At 42.8% G+C, this 24,107-nt stretch overlaps 1 protein-coding gene across 3 annotated transcripts in view; it reads right to left on the bottom strand.

Moving 5' to 3' along the window:
• Window positions 1-22,267, bottom strand: part of LOC126531262 (uncharacterized) — a 54,601-nt gene extending 32,334 nt beyond the window's left edge. For 2 of the 3 annotated variants that reach the window (XR_008612640.2, XM_050178714.2), the window contains exons 1-7: window positions 22,027-22,267; window positions 21,700-21,742; window positions 17,698-17,847; window positions 11,929-12,035; window positions 6,125-6,263; window positions 3,370-3,484; window positions 2,569-2,786 (exon numbers count right to left, since the gene is read on the bottom strand). Coding sequence is in view for 2 of the 3 variants with exons in the window: in XM_050178714.2 (XP_050034671.1) it covers window positions 2,569-2,786; window positions 3,370-3,484; window positions 6,125-6,263; window positions 11,929-12,035; window positions 17,698-17,847; window positions 21,700-21,742; window positions 22,027-22,173 (919 nt within the window). In the remaining variant the exon portion in view is untranslated. The remainder of the gene's footprint in view (window positions 1-2,568; window positions 2,787-3,369; window positions 3,485-6,124; window positions 6,264-11,928; window positions 12,036-17,697; window positions 17,848-21,699; window positions 21,743-22,026) is intronic. The other variant, XM_055071051.1, reaches the window with a different exon arrangement.
• Between the last annotated feature and the right edge of the window lie 1,840 nt (window positions 22,268-24,107).

The raw sequence follows: 24,107 nt of genomic DNA, 5'->3' as shown, positions 1-24,107 counted from the left end.
TTACAATGAACATACAACCTGATACAATGGACTGGTGTTATTAGTAGCTCCAATCCCAAATCAAATTTTACCTTCAGGTATGGCTTTACAGCGGTGCTGTCCTGTATTGCTGTGAAGCCATATTGAGCTTCAACAGCGAATAGTGTTGAAAGCAGTGGCAAGTAACACGTCTTGTTTCCAAAAGGTTGCTTTTTGCCAACAATCACACCAGGTTGCTTTAATAATGGTTTGAACACTGTGGCCTGCAACTGCATAACATGATGCTTTTTTAGTGGAAAAGCGGTTGGAATAAACAGTTGTAAGTGTAGCGCTCGTCTTTCCTTTCCTTTCACCTCTCACTGTTTTCTATTTTCTTTCAATTTCTATGCACTACAAAAGCATCATGTTAAGTAAGCACCAACTCACCGAAGAAGAAGTTATCCTCAACTGCAATTGCAGGTGATATGGCTTTCTCTTTTTTTTACTTTGAAGAACTTAAATGGGCATGCTGGCTATGCACAAGAAAACACAAATACAAGACACTTAAGATGTCAAACTTAACAACACACAATAACAAGACACTATATAGGCCAGTATTTTCAGCACTTGTAGGCGGCCACTATGTTTTTGTTATGATGATGGTGGTGGTGAGGAGACTGTGGGAATGGCGTAGCGACAGCGCATTTGCGATTGTCATTCAGCTGCGATGGCTGATTCGTGAAGTGCTGCAGGCATCTTGTCATCTCTGAAAGCCAGTAAGTGTGTCGTCTTTAATGCAATCACATTTCAGATGACAGAAATATACCACAGGGATAATTTAGCGAGGGCACCCTGCAGAACCATCTGCTTGAACGGAGCTGTGGTTTTGTCTGCTTTACTGCAGTTGCAACGTCATGCAGTAGGCCAAGCTGCTTTCTGCAAGTTCTACATAACTATACACATATTTTCTGGGGATTAAGGCACTTTATGAAAGATACTAGATGATATCTAGTACGTTATGCCTTCTTTCTTTCTTATTAAAGACGAGACTCATATTCGTGCCATGCGCTAAGGCCATACATTGTGCTGCATTTTTATCCTAGTTTGTCATCTTGATTGTCGTATGCTCTTAGCATACAACGATCGATACGACTACAATAAAGCTTTTTTTCTATGTTTTCCATGCTCAACGCAGTGGCAGGGAAAGTTCTAGCTTATACGTGTTTGCAAAAGACTTCGACAGGAAGCAAGTATGAGCAGCATTTCACACTAACAAAGAACACACTGAGCAACATAAACATTTAATGGGCCAGTGCAGAGTGCACGAGATAGAAGCATTATATTTGATATCATGTGTGCATCCAGTTACAGGTACTTTATTATTTTCTCCTTCGTAGTCAATAGAGAACACCCAATAACTTACATATTCATGTACATCACTGAAGGGGGTACCAGCTTCATTAGGAATGAGTGAACATGCTTCTCGTGTAGCCGATTGTGAGCATCAAATGCAGCACAGTTATAGCAGTTCAAGCACCCACGCATTATATGACAGAAAGAAAAAAATCAAGTAAGGCACTGACACATGCACCAACTGCTCTCTATTTTCACAGCCACAAGTACCCGAATGAAGCTCATTCAAGTGTGTGAAAAACACGGGACACGAAAACCGTCAAGTGCCGTGCAGTTTTGTTCATTTGCCGCAACGGAACAATTGCTAAGCAAGTTACAAAGTAGACGCATGTACCCGAACACTTTCTGCTTATCTTTCTTTCATATCCAAAACACAGTTTTCGGTAGGGGTTGACCTCTGTGGGCCTTTCATCAGGAAGGAGAACTGAGCAGACCCAAAGTAATGATGCCGTAAGGCCATAAATAGTACTGTTATGCTTTTATCGCAGGCAAGCATAGCGGGGGAAAGAAAAATTGCCAAGAAGGCACACTATTGCATATCTTATGACAACAAAATGAATATACACACGAACAAGCTTGCTGGGCATACATTATTTTTTATTTAGAACTGTTATCTTAAGGTGTTGTTTGTCAGGTGCAACAAGAACTTCGCGCAGCAAATACCCTCCACACAAACACAAAGCTTCTTATGTCTCCGTGGACGTTGATCACAGGGCTCTTGCATGAGCAGCTTCCTCTTTCGCTAGTTTTTAATGCAGCCACAACGAGAGCACAGCGCTGTCCGGATGAATAACCTTTGTACATCCACCACAGGAGATGTGGTAAGAACACATCTAAAAACACAACAATGTCCGAAGAAGCACTGCAGGTGCAGTCATTTTCGCCTGCCTCCCGTAGAACCCGCAGCCCTCCCCAGAAGGCAGCATGTGGTGTCAAGGGTAGCGGCACAGCTGACACTCGCCTTACGAGACTATCAAAAATCTGGTCTATATACACTGTGTACGATCCTGCACTGGAGGCCTAGAGTATAATCCCATAGAGGGCGTTTTCACATACATGCTCCTACTTTATGCAGTCTTGAAGGCCGGCAGCAAATACATAGACCACAGTAAGAACACGATAAGTCTAAAAACATGGCAAATGCAAAAAGTTTTAAGGACAATGCATCAAAGACATGTGGCTTAGTAAAATACAAACCTTCTGGGACTGTAAAAATGTCTGTCACGGTGAAGCTGCATGAATGCTCAACCCACTGAGGGTGCTCAGGACGCACCCGCAGGTAGTATGTGCCTGCGGCCACTCTCGTAAAGGACACAGTGCCCATTGCCATGTCTCCAGGCTTGACCTCAATGACCTGCTCCTGAGCCACAGAATCACCAGTCACAGAATCCTGATTCCAGAGACTGATGTTGTATCTGTTTAGTGCCAAGAACAGAGGAAAGGGAACTTGTACACCAGCACTCCAGCATTACATACATACAGCAATACATACAGCATTATGTGGAATCTTCAAAACCACTGGCTATCAAAATGGCCACCACAAACATTTGTTTGGTTTATAGCACACTACAAAGATTCAGTCTTTGCAGCTGCAACAAGAAACGGTGACAACTAGATTGATGCCGAACAAGCTATACAATAAGTTCAGAGACAGTAGGGCAATGGCAAACTAATTGGCATGTCATAGCACTGGAACATAAATAACTACACAACTCCTGTAGAAATAAACGAGGTGGCGTAGGTTGTGGATTTCCACAGGACCTATTTCTAAATTCTGTGTTCCTGCACTTTGAGTCTCAGATTAATAAGCATCGAGTCATGATGACATTGTGAACAGTGTAGAATACTGGAATGCACACCAATGGTCCCATTTATATTGATGGTTACTGGCCAATTTGCATTTCAAATCATGCTGACAGCACGTTCCCTGCTTGCATATCAATATCTTAGTGAGTGTGAAGCTTGAGCAAGCATTGCTCTTAAAGATATCATGCTTACCTGGTAATGTTGTACTTCACATCAGCGAGGCCAAATTGAGCGATCACAGACTTCTTCAGCAATGCTGGTTCCAGGACCATTACTGTGCTCTCCCAATTGCATACAGTCTCTCCTCCTGCCATACAGAAGTCAAGTGACAATCAACACCTTGGACAAATAAGTGTTGCACATGTGTGACTGATATAGCTACCAACAATGCTTAGACTCTCTCTTATCAAACTCATTAGCAGCAGTTGTTTTCTTAATCACAGTGGTAAGGTGCATTCACTGTACGCTTTGATAGCCAGTTGAAGTTGTTGCAGATAGCTTTAGTTTTTGCTGGTTCTGACAAAGTTGTCAATGAGCAGAAGTGCAGTTTTCAAATTTTCTGCGGAGTGATGCATAAAAGGCACTCTGATAAACCAAGTTTTGCTTATTTTTGAAAAGAATATCCTCCAGAGGTGTTTACTAGTTACTAATTCTTAATTTTGGTCTAATGGTCAGTGTTGCCATTTTTTCTTGCAGGACTTAAGGCTAAACCCCATGAGCGCGATTTTGTGCGCGACAGCGACGAGCGACAGATCGGGCCGTCGCGTGAACAGATCGCTCGGTCTTGTCGTGCGATCGCTCGGTTCTGCAAATCTAGAATTCGTCGCTCGTCACCCGGAAGTGCTATAAGCGACTAGCCAATAGCGTGAAGCCGGAACTGGATGTACATAACTCAAGTACAAGCAAACGATTGAATTTTAATACGTGCAAGGTTAAGAACCTACTGCAAGACTTTCAGAAATATTTTATGCTGCTTTTTACAGTAAAACACGTCAACTTAAGTTAATAAAGCAAGCGTCACGCTAGTTTCGGCGCCTATATTGCTGCCTTCATATCGGCAACAGTGGGAAGACGTCGCTTGAAGTCATCGCTTGCATGAGGTGCGACTTGTAGGCGATGAGTGAACGCGACAGCCATCTCCATCGCGTCGCTTGTCGCTGTCGCGCGCAAGATCACTTGCATGGGGTTTATACTTTAAGATAAAATGGCACTCAATATCCATGACAATAGAATGTTTGATATTATTGTGAATCACCTAGAATACTGCAAAGAAAAAGAGAGAGTAAGAGAGAGAATTAAGATGAGCAACAGCAAACAGAGATTTTTAAATGGCAGGCAAAAATCAGATATTGTGCAGTAAGCACTGAGTAACTATTTATTCCCTCAAGTTGACTAATTACCTTTTCCATTAATTACTTTTGGGCCTAATGTTGCAACTGCAGAATTGCAAAGTCAGTCAGTACCAAGTCGGCTCTAAAGTTCACCCAGTAAAAATCCCAAGATTTTAGGAATGAGATATTTGTTTTCCAAAGTAACCATGAGATACATGACAGAGGTTCAATGGAAGATCTTGATCTGAAGTGATCAAGCAATCGTGCAAGGGATGTATGAGGCTGTAGCTGATACTTCAAAAATGGCGACTACTTGTCATCAACACATGTCCCCTTGTTTAAACGTTGGCTCCAGCCTCACACATACCTTGTTCGACCACAGTTGACTACACAAAACACATTGGCATTCTACACTACTTTTGCCTGAAGCATATAAGCAAGGTCAAAATTAATCTGGAGTTGCCCACAATGGCATGCTTCTTAATCAGATGGTAACCCCAGGATTAATTATTTAGCTTAAATTTTAATTAACTTTTACACTACATAAGCAGAATTTACAGCCCTTTTGTGTGTTTTCACCCTGAAATAGACATCGCAAACCACATACCATGATTTTTCATGCAATGCTGTCATAAGGTTAATCTTGATCTTTAGGCATAATTGAGATGAAGCTGAAGACAACGCAAAGCGAAGGACAGAAGACACACACTCACAATGAAAAGTCCAGGCCAACAGCACCTTCTAGAGAGATTTCAGGGATGCAGGAAGTCGAAGAAAGAAACAAAGAAAGAAACAAGCAGAGAAAAAAAAGGAAGATGAGAGGAGCAGTAAGGGACAAACAGCATACAGAGAAAATGGTGAAGGATAGAAAAAGGTGGGAAGGCGAAGGAACAACACAGATTTGCACGTGACACATGTTACAGAATTCATCTTCCAACTTCACCTCTCAGCTGGCGACAGATCATGTGGAAAAAAAGAAACATTGCAGGTGGGCTACTAGCATAACTAAGGTATTATGCTATCAGCAGATCTCGCACTCGAGCTGGCCCCTTATTGCTGAAAGAAAGAACTGAACAGGAGCACATGCCACTGCGTTACCTGCTTTGACCCACTATGAACACAAGTGCTGTAATCTTAATGGAAGAGACTCAAAGATATAGCTTTCATACTTGTGGATCGAGTATGCAAACTCAAGGCTACTGATATACATCTAGTAGAATCTAGGTACCTTTAATAATTACAAAATTTTAGCATAGCCTGTATATACTAGCGCACAGGTATGCCACAATACTAGAAGATATAGATGCAATTACAGCACTGACGTCCACATGTTGAGGCAGTGTGTTTAACCAATATGCATCATAGAATTTTTATTGCACTGACCAAGTGTGGTCCCAATATCTCATGGTCATGAACATGCAGCGAATTGCGCAATATGGCAAGTAAGTTATCTGGAGAAACAATCCGATCAGTGAATTTATTTAGAAATTGTCGACAATGTTTTTATGCATACATTAGACTATCGATACATCAACCAATCCTAAGTTTCCTTCTGAATTTGTTATGTCTGGGCACTGCTGTAAACATCTGAAAAGGTGCTTTCGTAAAATGCTCACCAGGCTTCACAGGTGACGTTGACAGTGTGACAAAAAACTTTGCCACACGATTTGTAGGTAATCCCCGTGATGTTACGAAAAAGTACTTGTTGAGATAATCTCCTCTGATCTTGAAGTAGCAGTCATAGAAGACACTAGCCTAAAAAGAAAAACCAATTCACAAAAATTTATTCACTGCTCCTTTAGTGCAGCGCTGTGTGATCATGTCCAACTTAACTGCTGAGATGGGCAGAACTAAAAACCATTCAAATTCTAATTCAAATTCTTTATTTTCCAAAACAAGTTTTGTGGTTGACAGGGCTAAAAGCTGCGGTCTGCAGCTTGGCAGAGGCCCGGACAACTGTCATGTACAACTGTCATTCTTACTGTCATGAACCTGTTCATCGGGTATCTGTGTCAACAGCGAGCCACGACAGGTATTCCTGCTGTAAGGTAACAAAAATACAGACCTTTCCTGTAGTACAAAAAAAATACCCTTGTTACAGTGAACTGGAATGAACTAGAATATATGGGCAGTACGCAGACCGGTGCAGCCTCACCTTATCACACGTGTCGCACGAAGTGCTGCTCGTAGCGGCACCGTTGTCATCGCTAGCTAGTGAACACGTCTAGCAAACTGTACCTCTACCCATGGCCGGTCTGGAGCACGATTCTGGCCAGACACCAGACACACATTCCAGCACCCGATGTGCACGTTTGATAGTTAGCGATTGCATCACCTCAGCTACTGGCAAAAACAAAACATATCAGGAGGAAAAGTGCAGTCGCACCACTCCAAAGAAGGTTCTAGTACACTCTATTTTTGTGATAAATGACCGCATGTGGAAGGTCATGTTGCATTTGATTGCAACTAGCATGAAGATCATCAATGGCACAAAATGCCTAAGAAATCAAAACAAATTTAGTGCAGAGTAGATTAAAGTTGCCCAGGTGTCAAACCAGGCTGTCTTATCAAAACACCTGAAAGGTGTAACCCACACAACTTGCAAGATAAAACTAGCATATGCGTATTTGCTCACACAAGCAAAATATGTCTTGAAGATCCAAAAGAAAGCACTGGAAATCTTCATCTATAGATTGGGTGACAGCACGGTATAGTGTAGGCCAATTGAGCTTCATTTAATGACAGAATAACACAGCTTAGTAAGCTAGTATGTTTCAAATGACCTCCTTGGGAGCCATGGCAGTGAAGCCACCTCATTAACACTTTCTGTACCAAGGACGAGTCTTACTCGTCCGGCTGCTTCATCCAGTAGAGTATACAAATCATGAGTCTCACTTGTCCAGGAATTTCTTTTTGTCTACTGAGTGGCCCAGATGAGTGGCAGTTGTTTTATCATTTTGGTGTGAATGCTGCTCTACTAGATGGCACCAATTTGCCAGAAAACTTGTTTTTGGTGGATGCAGTCTGTGAAAACTCTGCCGATGTCTGGCTCTGCTGGGTCTTAAAGATAGTTAAGTGGCTGCAGCAATGCCAGCCACATTTTTCAGTGCCAGATGCGTGGTCTTTCTGTACATTTCTTATGCTCAAGCAAACAATTAGACATGGAAAGCTCTAGCGAATTGTGCTCAGAGCTTCAACTTAGTGTGGACGGTTGTGAGAAAAAGCCTCTATTTCATTGATGCTGTTCAAACATAACGCTTTGCCATTGACACCTCTACAATTTTCTTTCTTGCAATGACAGAAATGAAGCATCGTATGCATGACAAGAAAAGCATGCTTGGTGCAACTTCCAAGAAATGTCAAGCTGCGTAGACTGCGTGCCTATCTGCAGCTTTAAAAAAAATTTTAAGTTATAGTAACAGGCAACAGAAAATAACAAATGAATTTCTGATGGCTAAATAATGAAAGCAATTCAATATTAATAAACACATAGTTGCACTAGCGGGAAAATAAAGACTTAGGAAGAAAAGTAGGAAACGAAAGTTCGAGCACTGAACTTCAACTGTTTTTATTCTTACAGCAGAGCAGGGAGAATCAACAAATGTGCATGCGTACATAAATATGGTCTAGAGAAATCACAGTAAAGTTTTTAACACCTGAATCTCGTTGTAAACAGTAAAACAGATGTATCACTAATGCAACTCGTGACTCTCACTTTTGTGTGATATGCCTCCAAAAGTTATCTTGCTAACGGATCACCACTACTGCCAAGCAAACCATGCAATGTGCACGCAAGTGCACATTACCTTTGTTCATTGCAGACAATTCTCGCTCCTGTGCCCGGTCATTGCTGCATCTCCCCATTTGGCCCACGTACGACTTCTCACATTTCAGCGTTATCTCGTCTATAATGCCCATCGCACATTTCACGTATGGTCTGGTGCGATTTTTCTGGCATTCTGACTTTTTGTTAATGCGGCTTATGTGTAGACACAGTCCAGTCAACTTCCATGGCACTGAGAAAGCAACAGGCACACCAAACCTATTTGTGACTTCAAACTGTGGAAAAGTTTGAGGAAGTATGGCACCACTGCGTGTTTGCATCCTTGTTGGCCAGGGCAAGGCATGTGCTTTTTTCCCTTCACCTTCTGGAGCAATGTTTTCTGAGACCGCCCCTATGACTAAGCTCAGGTCCAATTAGTGAGGCTACACCAATTAGCGAGGCTACACACAGCCGGCTGGCTGTATGAAGCCTCGCTAATTGGTTATCAAAGCTGGCCTGCATCGCATGAGGGCACGACTTCATGAGAGCAGACACAAGGCAAAGGTTGCTATTGCTCTTTTAACCAAATTTGAATGTGCCAAATCGCATGGCAGCAATTCCTTCTGGACACGTGGGCTATACTGCCAACAGACATGGTTTTTGTCAAAAACTAAAGAAAGATCTAAAAACTGAAGAGTACCATGGGACGGGACTTCATGTGTAAATAGCATGCACTTCCCATGTAGCCTAAGATCACCTAAGACCTTGTTAATGCGCTGGACAATGGTAAATATATAGTTACTTTTTAAAAAGATTTAAAAGTCATTGACGTATCTAAAAGCTTTAAGGAAGAACCTATAGTCAAAGGAAACGTGCAGGTCACGGTGAACTGACGTGAACTAAATGTCGCAGAGCACAGGAGCAATGCAGGAACCAATGCATATCAACTGCCGTTGAACACACACATCGTTGTTAAAAGACATAAAAGTAGACTTTATATAAAATTCAAACAAAACTACAAAAGTGTCATTAGACATGCCCACTAGATTCTGAAAATCTACTGGGCTGTTACGGTCCACGCAATCCCTAACAGAGGTACACATTTCCTGTTGAGGCACTGAGAAAAAGAAATCAATCACGCCTAAAGAAAAAACGTATGCGATAGAGTGTTTCCTTTCAGGAATTGAATTACATCTCTAGAGCTTTTAGTCATAAAAAGATCATCCACTTGCAATAATTTCAAATTCTTTAAAAGACACTGGCTAACTAACTTCTGCCAAGAACCTTTCTTGCTTACGATGGCACGGAATGGAATTCCTTTCTTGTGCAATTTTGCTCTTAAAAACACTCTTAATGAAACACCTTTACATTCACGTAGTTCCTTGACTAACTTCAAAAGGTTAAGCTCTCTGCAGAGTACTATTGCTTATTTCTTGTTGCCTTTTCTTTGACTGGGACACAGTTCTTTGCTAGAGCTTGTTGTGCCTTGTTGTTAAACACACCTCCTGAGAAAACTGCAAAACGTCCTCCTTGCCAGACTGAAGAAGCTGAAGGTAATTTTCTTTGAAAAAAGTTTTGACGATCCATGTAGGATCTCTGGACTTGCCGGACTCTGTTCCTGTGCTCTGTGACATTTTCTTGGTGTCAATTGACCATGATCTGCATGGTTCCTTTGATGATAGGGTCTTCCTTAAGGCTTTTAGATACGCTGATGATATTTAATTTTTTTTTTAAAGTAGCCATGATTTTACTGTTGACCAGTGCGTTAACAAGGTCTTACACAATTTGAGGCCACATGGGAAGGGCACGCTATTTACACATGACATCCCTTCCCATTGTACTCTTCAGTTTTTAGATCTGTCTTTAGTTTTTGAAACAACCACATCTGTTAGCAGTATAGCCCAGGTGCCCAGAAGGAATTGCCACCGTATGATTCAGCACATTCAAAGTTGGTTAAAAGAACAATAGCAACCCTTTGCCTTGAGTCTGCTCTCATGAAGTCGTGCCCTCCCGCAATGCAGGCTAGCTTTGACAACCAATTGCTGAGGCTACATGCAGCCAGCTACCTGAGCTTGGTCATAGGGGCAGTCTCAAAAACATTGCTCCAGAAGGTGAAGGGAAAGAAACACATGCCTTGCCCTGACAAAAAGAATGCAAACCCGGAGTTGTACCATACATCCGCAAACTTCCCCACAATTTGAAGTCGCAAACAGGTTTGGTGTGCCTGTGCCCACGCATAAGCCACACTGACGAAAAGTCAGGATGCCAGAAAAATCACACCAGGTCGTATGTGCAATGAGTGACGGCGTTATTATACGAGGGTCTTGAGATAACGCTGAAATGTGGGAAGTTGTACATGGGCCGAACGGGGAGATGTGGCAATGACTGGGCACAGGAACATGAATTGTCTACAGTGAACAAAGGTAATGCGCACTTACCTGCGCATTGCCTCGTTTGCTTGGCAGACAGATGTCAGCCACTACTGCACGAAATTAAGATAATTGGCAGTAGTGGTGAACCGTTAGCAAGAGAACTTTTGGAGGCATATCACACAAAAGGGAGAGTCACGAGTTGCATTTGTTTTCCTGCTTGACAACAAGATGTTGCTGTTAAAAACATCACAGTAATCACTCTAGATGATACTGATGTACACATGCGCATTTGTTGATTCTCCCTGCTCTGCTGTAAGAATAAAAACAGTTGAAGTTCAGCGCTCGAACTTTCGTTTCCTACTTTTCTTCCTAAGTTTTTATTTTCCTGTTAGCGCAACTATGTATTTATAACATCTCAACCCACCCGCCCAGCAACAAGTTGTACTCAACTCAATATCAATCAGCCATAAAAAAATTCTGGAAATTCTGAATGTTTTTGAAAAAAGAAAAGTTGGCATACAAAGGGTTAGGGCTGCGGGAAAGGCCTAAAGTATGCGAGTGCCTTGTTTATCACCGCGTGTTCGAGGTATGTCGCTTGTGACCCACTGGTTAGTGATGAGACACATCATGGTTAAAATAGGAGAAGGGGGAGGGCGAGTGATAGTGAATGTGTCGAGTATATTCCTTCATAATCAGCTGTCAAGATTATTTTTCTACATTAACTAATTGATCCTTACAGCATGCACCACTGGTCCCATGGCTTCAATTTGACGGACTCTTCCAACACTCAAAGCAGAAGCCAAAAGATGTTACATATATTGAATACGCAGTGTCTTCAGAGCTGTGCACGCAAATGCAACTTTCATGCACACATGGGGAGACACAGCAGATCAAGCATTCGATCAGTACGACAAGACTATGATGCAACTAGATAAATTGTTAAAGGTACATGTTATTGTCATCATTACTCCATAAACATTATGAGGCTTAAGGCACTGAAATGCATAAACGAAAAAAAAAGTTATACCTGCCGGGTATGGTTTGCAACACTCAGTGAACCAGACCATTACTTTTTAACCAGCAATAAACAATGTGATGAAATGAACATTGCAATAGTTTGTTAAATAGGCTTTTAGATTAAACTTCATTAACAAACTTAATTTACACCTTCTGTGCTCCTTTGTGACTATATGGTCACTGAGAACTTAGTCATGTTGACTGTCAAGATGGGGAAATTACAACTCTAAGAGAGTTGCTGGTGAATGCAGTAGAGAGGCGCACTCACCGACTGCTGCAGGGACTTCCTCAAGTCAAACAAGCGGCAAGTCTCATACTTTTCTGCAGTGCCAGGAAACTTGTACTCGAGCAATGAAAAGTCGAAGCCATGCACATCTGAAACACCAATATTTAAAAAAGCAAAAGGTCATTTGAAGATGGCCGACACGCAAAGCAACGTGTTAATTCAAAGGGTGTTGACATGGACATTCCCCCACCCTCAACCCCCCTTCAGTGAAAGTCTATTCACTTAGTAGCCATACCAGTGAACATGCTCGACTCAAGAGCATTGCAGGTAATATTAATTCTGGTGACAGAAACTTGCTGATGTTATGAATACTAGACTGTGAACATAGATATATACAAGTTCAATAACTGGGTACTTATGATATGAAAAATATTCTATATCTGATTCGCTTCTTACACTATTCGATTTGTATTTGATTTGGTTGCAAAAGTTACTATTTGCACACCTCTCCTTTTCAAAAAAACAAGCAATAATGTTTTTGTCACTTGTACATTGGATAACACCTCAATGCCCTGCTCCTCTAGCCATATTAGGGCAGGTAGATCAAACAGAACCTCTCATATGAATTGATTTCTCAGCCTGTTTCAAATAGCCAGAGTATCATTTTAAAGTTAAACTCTCGTTAAAATGGATTTCCATACTTTTTCAACTTAAATAACTTTATATGTCCTGTTAGCTAAGCACTGCAAATGAGTGGAAAATACTCTTAATAAGGCTAGTTGTTATCCTTAAATAACAGCAAAGGTCTAAGAAATGGAATAATGCAAAAGAAAGGTGGAAGACAAAGACTGTGCATGTATCATTGACCTTTAATGTGTGCTGTCCAGCTTTCGCACCTGTTTTCTGTTAAGCAACCAAGTGCCTTCAAATAAGAGTGACAGAAACTCAGGTGAACAGTGATCCAATCAACATGGTCAGAGAAAAATTTGATGTGGCAACAGCAGCGTTTTCAAATGCATGGGTGCGCATGTTTGCAAGGGGCATCAGAAGTGATTGGCCGATGGGACACTGAGGCCATGGGCAACAGTCCCTCGCTCACCATCCCACTGTCCAGACAAAGTGCTTGCAGAGAACATCACTCCCAAGAATGGCTGTGCAAGACTATCATTGTGAATTTACTAAAACCTATTTAGATGACGTGCAGCTAAAGCTCTTCACACCTAATTCACCCACTTTTCCTTACCGTCCAACGAATTTTAGAACAGACGCTGTCACACTTTATTTGTTAAAAGAAAGTGCCATTTTTATAGTACAAAAGCAGCACTACAAAAGAACCAAATTCAAGTTCTGTTCCTCCGTGAAGAATATGTATGCTCCCATCTGGATTGTGGCCAGTGGTGTGCCAGTTAATCTCCGGAAACTTCAGTCACATGTCATATGCAACTGACGGCTGATAAACGAATGCATTTGCTACCTATACCCAGTTATAGGGAAAGGTTTCAGTGCACTCAAATATAAGCAACATTCTTCATGCCTCAAGCTCATGCATGAAATCCTTTCTTGTGCACTCTGCAGTATTATTGATTTGTACAACTATGATAGGCTGCAGTCCAAAAGTAGTTGCAGCTGGAGGATTGTAGTTCAGCCGGCTAATGGGGCCTCCCACACTGTTTCTTGCCTGCTAAATTTAACGGGTTTCTGGGAGCAGGTGATAGCATGGGGGGCCAGCTGTTTAAGGGAAGGACATGGGTCTTCGCGACCAAACAACTGCAAAAAAAAAAAATTTGATTTTTTGAAAATGGTATTTGGGTAGCTGTAAGCAGACTGATTATATCCATGGTGGCTACTAACCATCTAGCAATGCAAACATCTCTATATTTCTTGCTGTATTCAATTAAAAATGTTATTTCCTTGTTCTGTTCTGCATTTTCTCAAACCACAAATTTTAGGCTCCTTGCAACCTCTTGGGAGCAATGTGTCAGCCATCAGGGCACCCAGAATCATGCTTTTTGTTACGGCATGAAGCTAAATGCATAATGCACACAATGGTAGGAGGAGATTCTAAAATATCGGTCCAAATTATTTCTTTTAGCTGTATATTAAATAATGAATTTGCCACATCTTGAACACAACACTTCGAATTTAACTAATTAAATTCTGGGGATTCACATGCCAAAACCACAAGACGATTATGAGCCATGCTAGTGGAGGACTCCAGATTAATTTTGACTAACTGGGTTTCTTTAAAGGGCCCCTCACTAAGCCACATAGCAAATTTCGGTTATACACTGGAAGTTCTTACGTGTCCTCTAGAGAGCACTCTGTCGCAAAATATTTTCAAATTGGCTCATTAATAGCCAAGATAAAAATATTTCAGTGGTGTGAACCCATAATTTCAGGAGGCCAGCTTCACCGCAAACATAGACCCTCTCTCCACTTGGCCCGTCTAGCCTTCCTTCCTGTGTTCTCCCACTCCTGAGCTCGAGGATCGCGTGACACATATGTCAGGGGCCCCGCCTTAATTTTTTTTTCTTGCTCCTTGCTTTTTTGCAGCGTGGCGCACTTCTGCTGGCGGCGTAGCACGTGAGCTGTTGTGATTGTCTCGTTTCGCGCAGCGCATGATTTTGCACGTTGTGCACGAGGGCACCTTACTAACAGTATAAGTCAGTGCTACACAAACACTGAGGCAGACACAAGCGGATCATACAGCACAATCACGTGCTGGAACACGGTAGAAAATGAGATAGTTTCGGTGTCTGCGTGTGCGACTGCACGACCCAGGAACAAGCAGACGAAATGGTAGTACATCTCTCTTGCTGCTGTGCGAAGAAAAACAAAAAACATGCAAACAGTCGCTTTGTGTGTTTTATTATTTCTCTAAACTTTAGTTTGTCTATTAAAGCAACATACAGGGTGTGTCCGGAAAGTAATGTAATTTTATCCGTAGAAAAATGTTTATTCAAGATATCATTACAAATGTTCAGAATTCTTCGAAGTAGTCTCCTCTGGCATCTGCACATTTTTGCCAGCAACTCTGCCATGCACTGTACGCATCCTGGAAGGCGTAGATGGGAACCTCTTTTAGAGCCTTTGTCACGGCGGTTTGGATGGCTTCGATGGTCCCAAAACAGACTCCTTTCAGGGCGCTCTTTATTTCTCGGGAAGAGAAACAAGTCCGTTGGAGCAAGGTTAGGGCTATAAGGGGGCTGGGGCAGTGTCACCAAGTTGTGCTTGGCCAGGAACTCCCGTACGCGCAGAGAAGTGTGGCTGGGAGCGTCGTCATGGTGCAACTGCCAGGTATCGGCGATATCCTTTCGCGCTTGGAGGACCCTTTTTCTCAATCTCTCGAGCACATCCACGTAGTAGGCAGCGTTGACTGTCTGCCCTTGGGGTGCAAATTCTTTGTGAACCACACCCTTGGCATCAAAAAAGACAATTAGCATTGTTTTCAGTTTCAACTTGCTCATTCTTGCCTTCTTGGGGAGAGGGAACTCTTAGGTATGCCATTCGGAACTTTGGCGCTTCGTCTCAGGATCGTACTCAAATACCCGTGTTTTGTCACTGGTAATGACACTGAAAAAAATAAGGTTCAATTTGCACGCGCTCCAAAAGTTCGCTGACGATCACTACTCAGCTGTTCTTGTGGTCGTCAGTGAATAGTTTGGGGACCAGCCTGGCGCACACTTTCCGCATGTTCAAATTGTCGCTTACGACGTTGTGCACGGTGGGTTTCGGAATACTAAGAGTCTGTGCTATCATCCGCACACTCATTCGACGGTTGGTGTTTAAAAGATCGTGAACACGAGACACATTTTCGTCACTTTTGCTCGTTGATGGCCGTCCAGAGCGGGATTCATGATCCATGCCTTCTTGGCCTCCTTTAAATGCCTTCAACCACCTTGAAACTTGAGAATATGACAAAGCAGAATTCTCATAGGCTTGCTGAATCATTTGGTAGGTATCGGCAAGACTCTTGTCAAGTTTAGACAGAACTTGATCGCATACCACTGTTCGCGTGCAGATGCCATCGCACATCGTGACAGCGCACTATCAGGAAGTTCAGGGAAACAGCGATCCTGATGCTCCCAGAGCTTCGAGCAGACAGCTCTAGGCAATGATGAAAGGCTAAGAGTTACCCCACCTAACCCAACCAATCCGATCGTGGTATGTCCAATAGCAGCGTCGGAAAAAAAAATAATTGCATTACTTTCCGGACGCACCCTGTACTACACAAACAACAGATGTTGCCTTTAATAATTCTTGAAGTCATGTGTCACCACGGGCGACGTCACCGCACAAACACACGTACGTAGGTGCACTAGCATGTGTAGGTCATCCTCCAGCTTGGAGGGCAGCGGTCGTGGGGAAAAGGGCAAACAGCATTCCGTTTGAAATTTTAGAACTTTCCTCGGCGCGTAGCAATGTAATACTTTGCAGACACGATTGTTATCGCGCATTGTATGCTTTGCGCTTGTCAGGTAAAAACGGCCAGACCTGGTGAGGGGCTGTTAGAGGGACACTATAAAAAGTCAAGCTAGATTGACAAAGTATTTGCCTAGAAGTGTACCATTGTTTTCTGAATGACAATATATAAATTTTTTGTCAAGGAAATCGCCGTCAAAGGTGCTGCTGCTTCTCAATTTGAACCGCCTGCACGAACATGGAGGACTTGATGTCATCTCCATGTGACTGCCCTCTGTGTCATTGTTATGTCTTTTGAAGACTTTTTCTTTAGCTCTATATACGAAGCGTACTGCTTGGCACGTGTAAGTGTTCCGCTTGCGTGAGTCACTCTGTTGCTCTGCTTGGGTCCAGGTTACCAGATACGGTCACTTGAGCCTCCGCTGCCGTAGCCAGTAGTGTGGCCAATTGCCCTATGTTGCCACCTCAGCCGGCCATTGTAAACAGAAACAAGTGTTGTGCTTACAGTGGCGGGTCGCAGGCGCTGCAGCCGGGATTCGGTCCCGCACCCTTGAGCTTAGCAGCACAACACCATAGCTGTTACGCCACCACAGTATGTGCAACACTTTTAAGCGCTGTGTGATTCTTAATACCTGTCATACAAAAAAATATCCCTACCATTGTTTGTAAACTTTTTGCTTCCTAGTATTTAATTATGTGCCTTAACCAGCATTTTGGTGAGTAGTCACTGCTCCATTGTTCCCACTAACTGTAATTAATATTAGCTATCCTTGGAACTAATTGGCCAATTATAAGAATGACTTAACGAAGTTGTGCAGTTTCATTAAATTTGGTAAAGAAGGCCTTAAAGAAGGCCTCAATTCCCATTTCCCTCATCAATTGGGTGAAGCGAAGTTCACCACTGGAACTATGTGGTGCCTTCTGTGACTAAAGTGTTGCGCAACAACTTTCATTTAAGTCAGTCAAGACTGCATCTGGGTCCTTTCTCAGCGTCTTGTGAATCCGAGGGTGACTGCAACTTTTTCATATGTACACTGTAGTAGTGCTGTTGAACCAACAATTGTCAGCATTGACTTATCAAAGCAGTATCATTTCTTGTTCTGTTTGTTTCTACAGTTTTGTTTACGTCGAGTGTGATGCATTGTATGCAATACAACATAATCACTGTAATTTTCCTTATAGATGCCATTATTGTATGCATGAGTACAGGTCAACAAACATCTTTTTCTAGCCAAACCAGAAGGCTCCAAAGGTCACTACTTTGTAACCACTGATGAGCTTTATAACCTCTGTTCTCCAATATTTAATCGTAATTTTTGTGTTTGGCACCACAATGTATCCAAAGTTGCAAAATCTCGCAGCTCAGCTTGCCAAACAAATTGAGCGTACCTTTCGATGTGGTCTCAAAGGAAACATTTAGTGCAACTTCTTTGGAATAGGAGTATGTTGACAGGTAAATGTGGTAGTCCAGGTCCTCTAATGAAGTGACTACTTGCTCTTCATTCAGGTCCCAGGAAGAATAGTCATAAATCCGGCAACCTGGAAACGGCAAAAATATGCAAAACAGTTCCATAAGTGGTGCAAGCACACCATACACAGAGACTTAACTGAAGGTGCGCTAATTTAATGAGCAGTGAATAAATGTGCAGCAGCTTGTTTCGCGTCAAACTCTTTGACATCAGGAAGAGGCATCATCAACAACAAAACAAAACGAAGGTAAGCTCACGAATAATAAAATGGTAGTGAATATTCTAATCTACAGTACAGTTGATATTTCCTGCATTCGCAAAATCCACAGCCCTTTAACTTTTTTTGTACCGCGCCCATTGGGCATCGTTAGACTGTTAACGATGGTTTGAAACGCTGGTTTCGAGACTTTCCACTCCGCCCACGGAGACAATGCACATCAGACACAAAGGAGGAGAGCTATTCTCATGTTTCCTAAGCAGTTCACTTTCTCCCCCCAGGTGGCGATTTTTGAGCATGCTCTGAAATTTTAACAATTGTCAAAGTAGAAAGTGAGACTTCCTGCCCACTATCAATGGCTTGAAACGCCGCTTTTGAGACCTTCCGCGCGGCTCACAGATATTCTGCGCCACAGGACGTGAGGGGGCAGAAATATATTTTTGTTTTCTATGTAGTTCGCTTTTTCGTCACAAGGCATTAATTTTTTTAATGCACTCCAAAGTTTCGTGATCGTCAAAGTTGAAAGCAAAATGACTGCCTCCGAGAACGGCATGGCGTGCGCGCTTCGAAAGATTACAGATCTCACGATTACGCTGTGTTTGCGGCTAATTTTATCAATGGATCGAGCATCAGCAAGTCTGAGGGTGCCCCCTTTTCGTCTGACTTTGACTTTGAGAGCGATGACGACGCAAGCCAGCCCGGAACATCGGTGGCCGCAGCCTGCATGCAAAACAGTAGTGTTTGCACTTAAATGTTTGTAGTGGAATACCTGTTCAATTAAAAAATTACGATTTTTTTCGGAGATAGTGCCTATCAGGCAGCAGTAGATTTTGTATACCTCATAATTTTGTAAAATTTTTTTTCTGAGTAGATACAAGCATGTCTTTACAAACTTTGTTAAATTTTATCCCACAATCTTAATTCTGGAAATATAGATCTTTTTTATAAACTTTTATGCATGAAAATTGCATTCATTGTGCTTTTTGTTTATGTATTACATAAAATATTGAGTGCAGTAGTTCTTTCAGAAAAATGATCTGGCATAACCTACTAAAAAAGAACTATTTTCAACCATGGTAGGGAAAGAGTTGAAAACCGCTGCCTTGCTCATAGCAAGTTACTAAGTCAGCTAGTTGTGTTGATGGCCAATCTCTTCAGAGTAAGTTACTAGGTCATCTAGTTGTGTTGATGGCCAGTATCTTCAGAGTTTCTCTTTTTGGCAAGCCAAGTGTAATGTTACAGGATTTTGTAAGCTGTCCATGATAAATTACACGTTTTTAGTGGTTACATTGGTAGTTAAAGAAAAGAAGGGTCAACCAAGTTTTGATACTAAAGAATTGTGACAAGGTCGAGCTACATGGCGATTCAAATGATTAAATGTTCATTAAATGTCTCTTTCCTTATCTTTTTTTATGTTTATTATTTCACGCACAATTATGTTGACCTTGTCTTGCTTAGTGTCGACAATCGGTTGACGATTTCTTTCTTCAGCATTTGACACTCTGCAATGCTCCTCACCTTGGTTTTCGTGTTGCTCTTTAATGCAACTGTGAGGTACAGGGTCTATTTGCCCGGAGTGTTTACGGCTTCTGCAAAACACATGCTTAAGGCTCGGGTGATGCTGTTGCGGAGCCAGAGGCTCTCTGCTTGCCCTGATTCGCTCACCCAACTCTCCACCGTCCTGAACTCGGGCATTTGTGACATCTAGCGAAGGGCGGCCGCGACACAGACACCCATATCCCACCCCATTGATAACATGCATGCAGCTAATTATACTCCTTTTTTGATTACATCCTTAGTTGCTGACTATTGCTGTGTTCTTGACATGAAGAGGTGTCATTTGATGCCCGTTTCAAGTTCATACATCTACAAGTCACCTAACTGACCATATTCTTCTGGAAGTGGTTACAAAATAGCCAGATCCCAGATATGCCAACCCCATATGAAGTTAACTAAGAAGACCTTGCCTTCAAGAATATAGAATTCTGCCAATTGGCGGCCTCTCCCTGAGATGCACATTACACCTGTCCTTTATCAGACGAGCCCATCCCACGCATGCAAATGAATTAATTTCATCTTCCATCTCAGTTCTCTGCCAATTGACTGTATTTTCCATCCCTTGGCTACACCTCCAGTTGCTTTAACAGATCACTAGTTATTTGTTCTACACTTTACATAACTTCAAGGTGCATCTGATCTCATATCCATACTGCCACCCATCTATCTCTCAATTTTCTGACTACTGTCTTACTTTCTATCACCGTTTGTAGCACAGCCCTTAGCTCCCTCTTGTACTTCCTTGTTAGCCTCCAAGTGTTGGCCCCAATGTTTTGTCAGAGCAGAGAACAGTGATCATACGGTGTTCTTTACAACAACATCAGTAAACTGCCATTGATGGCTTGGGAACATCTTCCTAATATGCGCCAACATTTTTCTATTTGTGCAGCTGCCCACATGACCACTTCCAATTATTGAAGGTATTGAATTCAGGCTTGCCATTATTGCTGGAGGAGTAGTGGAATTCTTTAGGTACTTGTTGCAATTTTCAGCTTGAGCTTCCAAGGTATTGGCCACAGTGCAGCCCTAGCCAAGAGCAGTGATTACCATATTTTCTGGACCATTAGTCACACCGTTCTACAAGTTGCACCTCCCCACTTGACGCAAATTTCGAAGAAAATATTAGTAGACAAGTGCCACCAGTTTATAAAACGCGTCTATTTTCACTCAGTTGGCACGATGAAATGCGATAGTGCAAGCTTGCGCACTCATTGAAAAATGTTGTACACACCCATTTCAGGGCACTAAATTACCTTCATTTTGTTTTGTTGTTGTTGATGCCTCTTCCTGATGTAAAAGAGTTTGTTTGACACAAAATAAGCTGCTGCACATTTGTTCACTGTTTATTAGATTAGCACAGCTTCAGTTCAGTCTAGTCACAAACATACAAACACACACAAACACATGTAAACACACACACGCTTGTGTGTGCGTGTGCAAAGCATTTTGCATGTGGCTGGCCACCTAGCTTGGATTGAGGTTATGACAAGCGTTATGTCGTAATATGCGTGTCCGTGTAAAGCACGCACACACACACACACACACACACAATATACATATATATATATATCCTTTTTTTCATGTCCATCAATATTTCAGCTGAATTATGATGCGGTTACCGCGGCCGGGAGTCGAGCGACCTTGTGCAGCAAGCATTCATAACTATACTTACAGAAAACAAAGCGCAGGAACAGGAATACAAAATGAGAGCAAATAGAAAGGTGCGCTCTGAACTAACTACGGATGTATAGTTCGAAGTCCTGTTCTTCCGCGAACACAGCTGCAAACATGGATGTCAACAAGGCCGACGGCAAAGAGAACAGAAAGTATGACAGCAGTTACCAGCGTAAGGAGGCGGGAATGCGCACGTTGAATGAGTTCTGACATCTGTGGGCACTTTTGGGAAAATTATTATTTTTTGTGCCTCAGACATAAACACAAATTATTTTACCAACCTTGCAGCTCGAAGAGCACGATCGCACATATTTGTTTTCAGAGACATCATATAATTTAAAAACGAGTGACATCTATCAGTCAATCGGCTATATAATTTTTGCAGGATAGAGGAAAGTTTTGATCAAACGCCTCTAAGCAAGTGTTTTCACGAGAAACTGATAACATGTGACAAGGATTAACTGCGTCACTCACTGTTTGTATGATGTAGGATGCATGATCCAAGTGGCTCATGTAGCTGGAAAAGGAGAGGAAATAAAAATTGATTGGCGAACAGATATTTGCAGTAGCGAGGTTTAGTAAAGGTAAAGTTTCTATGAGATCAACGTAGTTAGCAAGTTCGACAGGAAGCAACAATTGTCATTGGTACGTCTCGGATAACACGAGCACGAGAGCAAGTATCAACGGGAAGATGGCGAAGTAACAGCACAAAATGGAAAATGGCTTTTGTGCACGTGTAGTTGCCTTTAAACAGGTCATACGGCTTGTCACGGTAGACCAACTGATAATGAATATGTTTACCATGAATGAGCAATCCGTTTGCACAGAGGCGATGCTCTGATTGCAAAACACCGGATTGACAGGGTCACAGCTGGTGACATCGGGAAACGAGCACAACAGGATCAGCGCGAGTAACTTCGTAAAGCAGCAGCCCCAAACGATGAACATGTTGGTCTAAGATCACATTACACAACAAACACTCCCCGAAGTAGTATCGTAGTACCGACGAAAGTCATGACGAAAGTGAAAGCGCCGTCCTCGGATGGACGGATCGATGGATGAATGAGGCTCAACACTTTGAATCCAGTGGCGGCGGCGCGCGCCACCTAGCCTTGAGTGCACGAGGCGTACTTTAGGCAAAGTTACACCCTTTGGCTTGCCCCTTCTGCCACACAACAATAATCGTTATCTGCCTTGATGCGTTTCCTTTCTTTATCGCTGCGAGCCCGGAACTTTCCAGTAACGAACGGCACGCGCGTTATCAGCATAGAACAGTTTACACCCTTTGGAGTGCCCCTTCTGATAACGCGCGTGCCGTTCGTCACTGGAAAGTTCCGGGCTTGCAGCGATAAAGAAAGGAAACGCATCAAGGCAGATGACGATTATTTTTGTGTGGCAGAAGGGGCACACTCTTAGAAAAATGTACACCCTTTGGGGCGTATCTTGTCCCACAACGATAATCGTCATCCGTGCTGCCCGCGTTTCCTTTCTTTAACGCTGCGAGCCCGGTACTTTCCAGTCACGAACGGCATGCGCCTCATCAGTGTGACGCAGCGTTCTCGACAGGAAAGTAGCGAGCGCCGAGTTTTCAGGAAAGGAAACGCAAGCAAGGCAGATGACGATTATTGTTTCACTCTTAGAAAAATTTACACCCTTTGGGGCGTATCTTGTCCCACAACAATAATCGTCATCCGTGCTGCCCGCGTTTCCTTTCTTTAACGCTGCGAGCCCGGTACTTTCCAGTCACGAACGGCATGCGCCGTATCAGTGTGACGCAGCGTTCTCGACAGGAAAGTAGCGAGCGCCGAGTTTTCAGGAAAGGAAACGCAAGCAAGGCAGATGACGATTATTGTTGTGGGACAAATATACACCCCAAAGGGTGCAACTGTTTTAAGAGCGTGTGGGACAAATATACACCCCAAAAGGTGCAACTGTTTAAGAGTGCAAGCCAAAGGGTGTAAACTGTTCTTACACTCTTAAAACGCTTGCGCCCTTTGGGGTGTATATTTGTCCCACAACAATAATCGTCATCTGCCTTGCTTGCGTTTCCTTTCTTGAAACTCGGCGCTCGCTACTTTCCTGTCGAGAATGCTGCGTCACACTGATAACGCGCATGTAGTTCGTGACTGGGAAGTACCGGGCTCGCAGCGTTAAAGAAAGGAAACGCGGACAAGACAGATGACGATTATTGTTGTGGGACAAGATACGCCCCAAAGGGTGTAAATTTTTCTAAGAGTGTAGAGTGTAGTCTCCTACACTCTTAGGCAAAGTTACACCCTTTGGCTTGCCCCTTCTGCCACACAACAATAATCGTTATCTGCCTTGATGCGTTTCCTTTCTTTAACGCTGCGAGCCCGGAACTTTCCAGTAACGAACGGCACGCGCGTTATCAGAAGGGGCACTCCAAAGGGTGTAAACTGTTCTATGCTGATAACGCGCGTGCCGTTCGTTCCTGGAAAGTACCGGGCTCGCAGCGTTAAAGAAAGGAAACGCATCAAGGCAGATAACGATTATCGTTGTGTGGCAGAAGGGGCAAGCCAAAGGGTGTAACTTTGCCTACACTCGTAGAAAAATTTGCACCCTTTGGGGCGTATCTTGTCCCACAACAATAATCGTCATCTGCCTTGCCCGCGTTTCCTTTCTTTAACGCTGCGAGCCCGGTACTTCCCAGTCACGAACGGCATGCGCGTTATAAGTGTGACGCAGCATTCTCGACAGGAAAGTAGCGAGCGCCGAGTTTCAAGAAAGGAAACGCAAGCAAGGCAGATGACGGTTATTGTTGTGGGACAAATATACACCCCAAAGGGTGCAACCGTTTTAAGAGTGTACACTCTTACACTCTTAGAAATATTTACACCCTTTGAGGCGTATCTTGTCCCACA

The sequence above is a fragment of the Dermacentor andersoni genome, chromosome 5 (assembly GCF_023375885.2).
Source record: "Dermacentor andersoni chromosome 5, qqDerAnde1_hic_scaffold, whole genome shotgun sequence".
Lineage (NCBI taxonomy): Eukaryota > Metazoa > Arthropoda > Arachnida > Ixodida > Ixodidae > Dermacentor > Dermacentor andersoni.
This window is presented reverse-complemented; position numbering and strand designations above follow the sequence as displayed.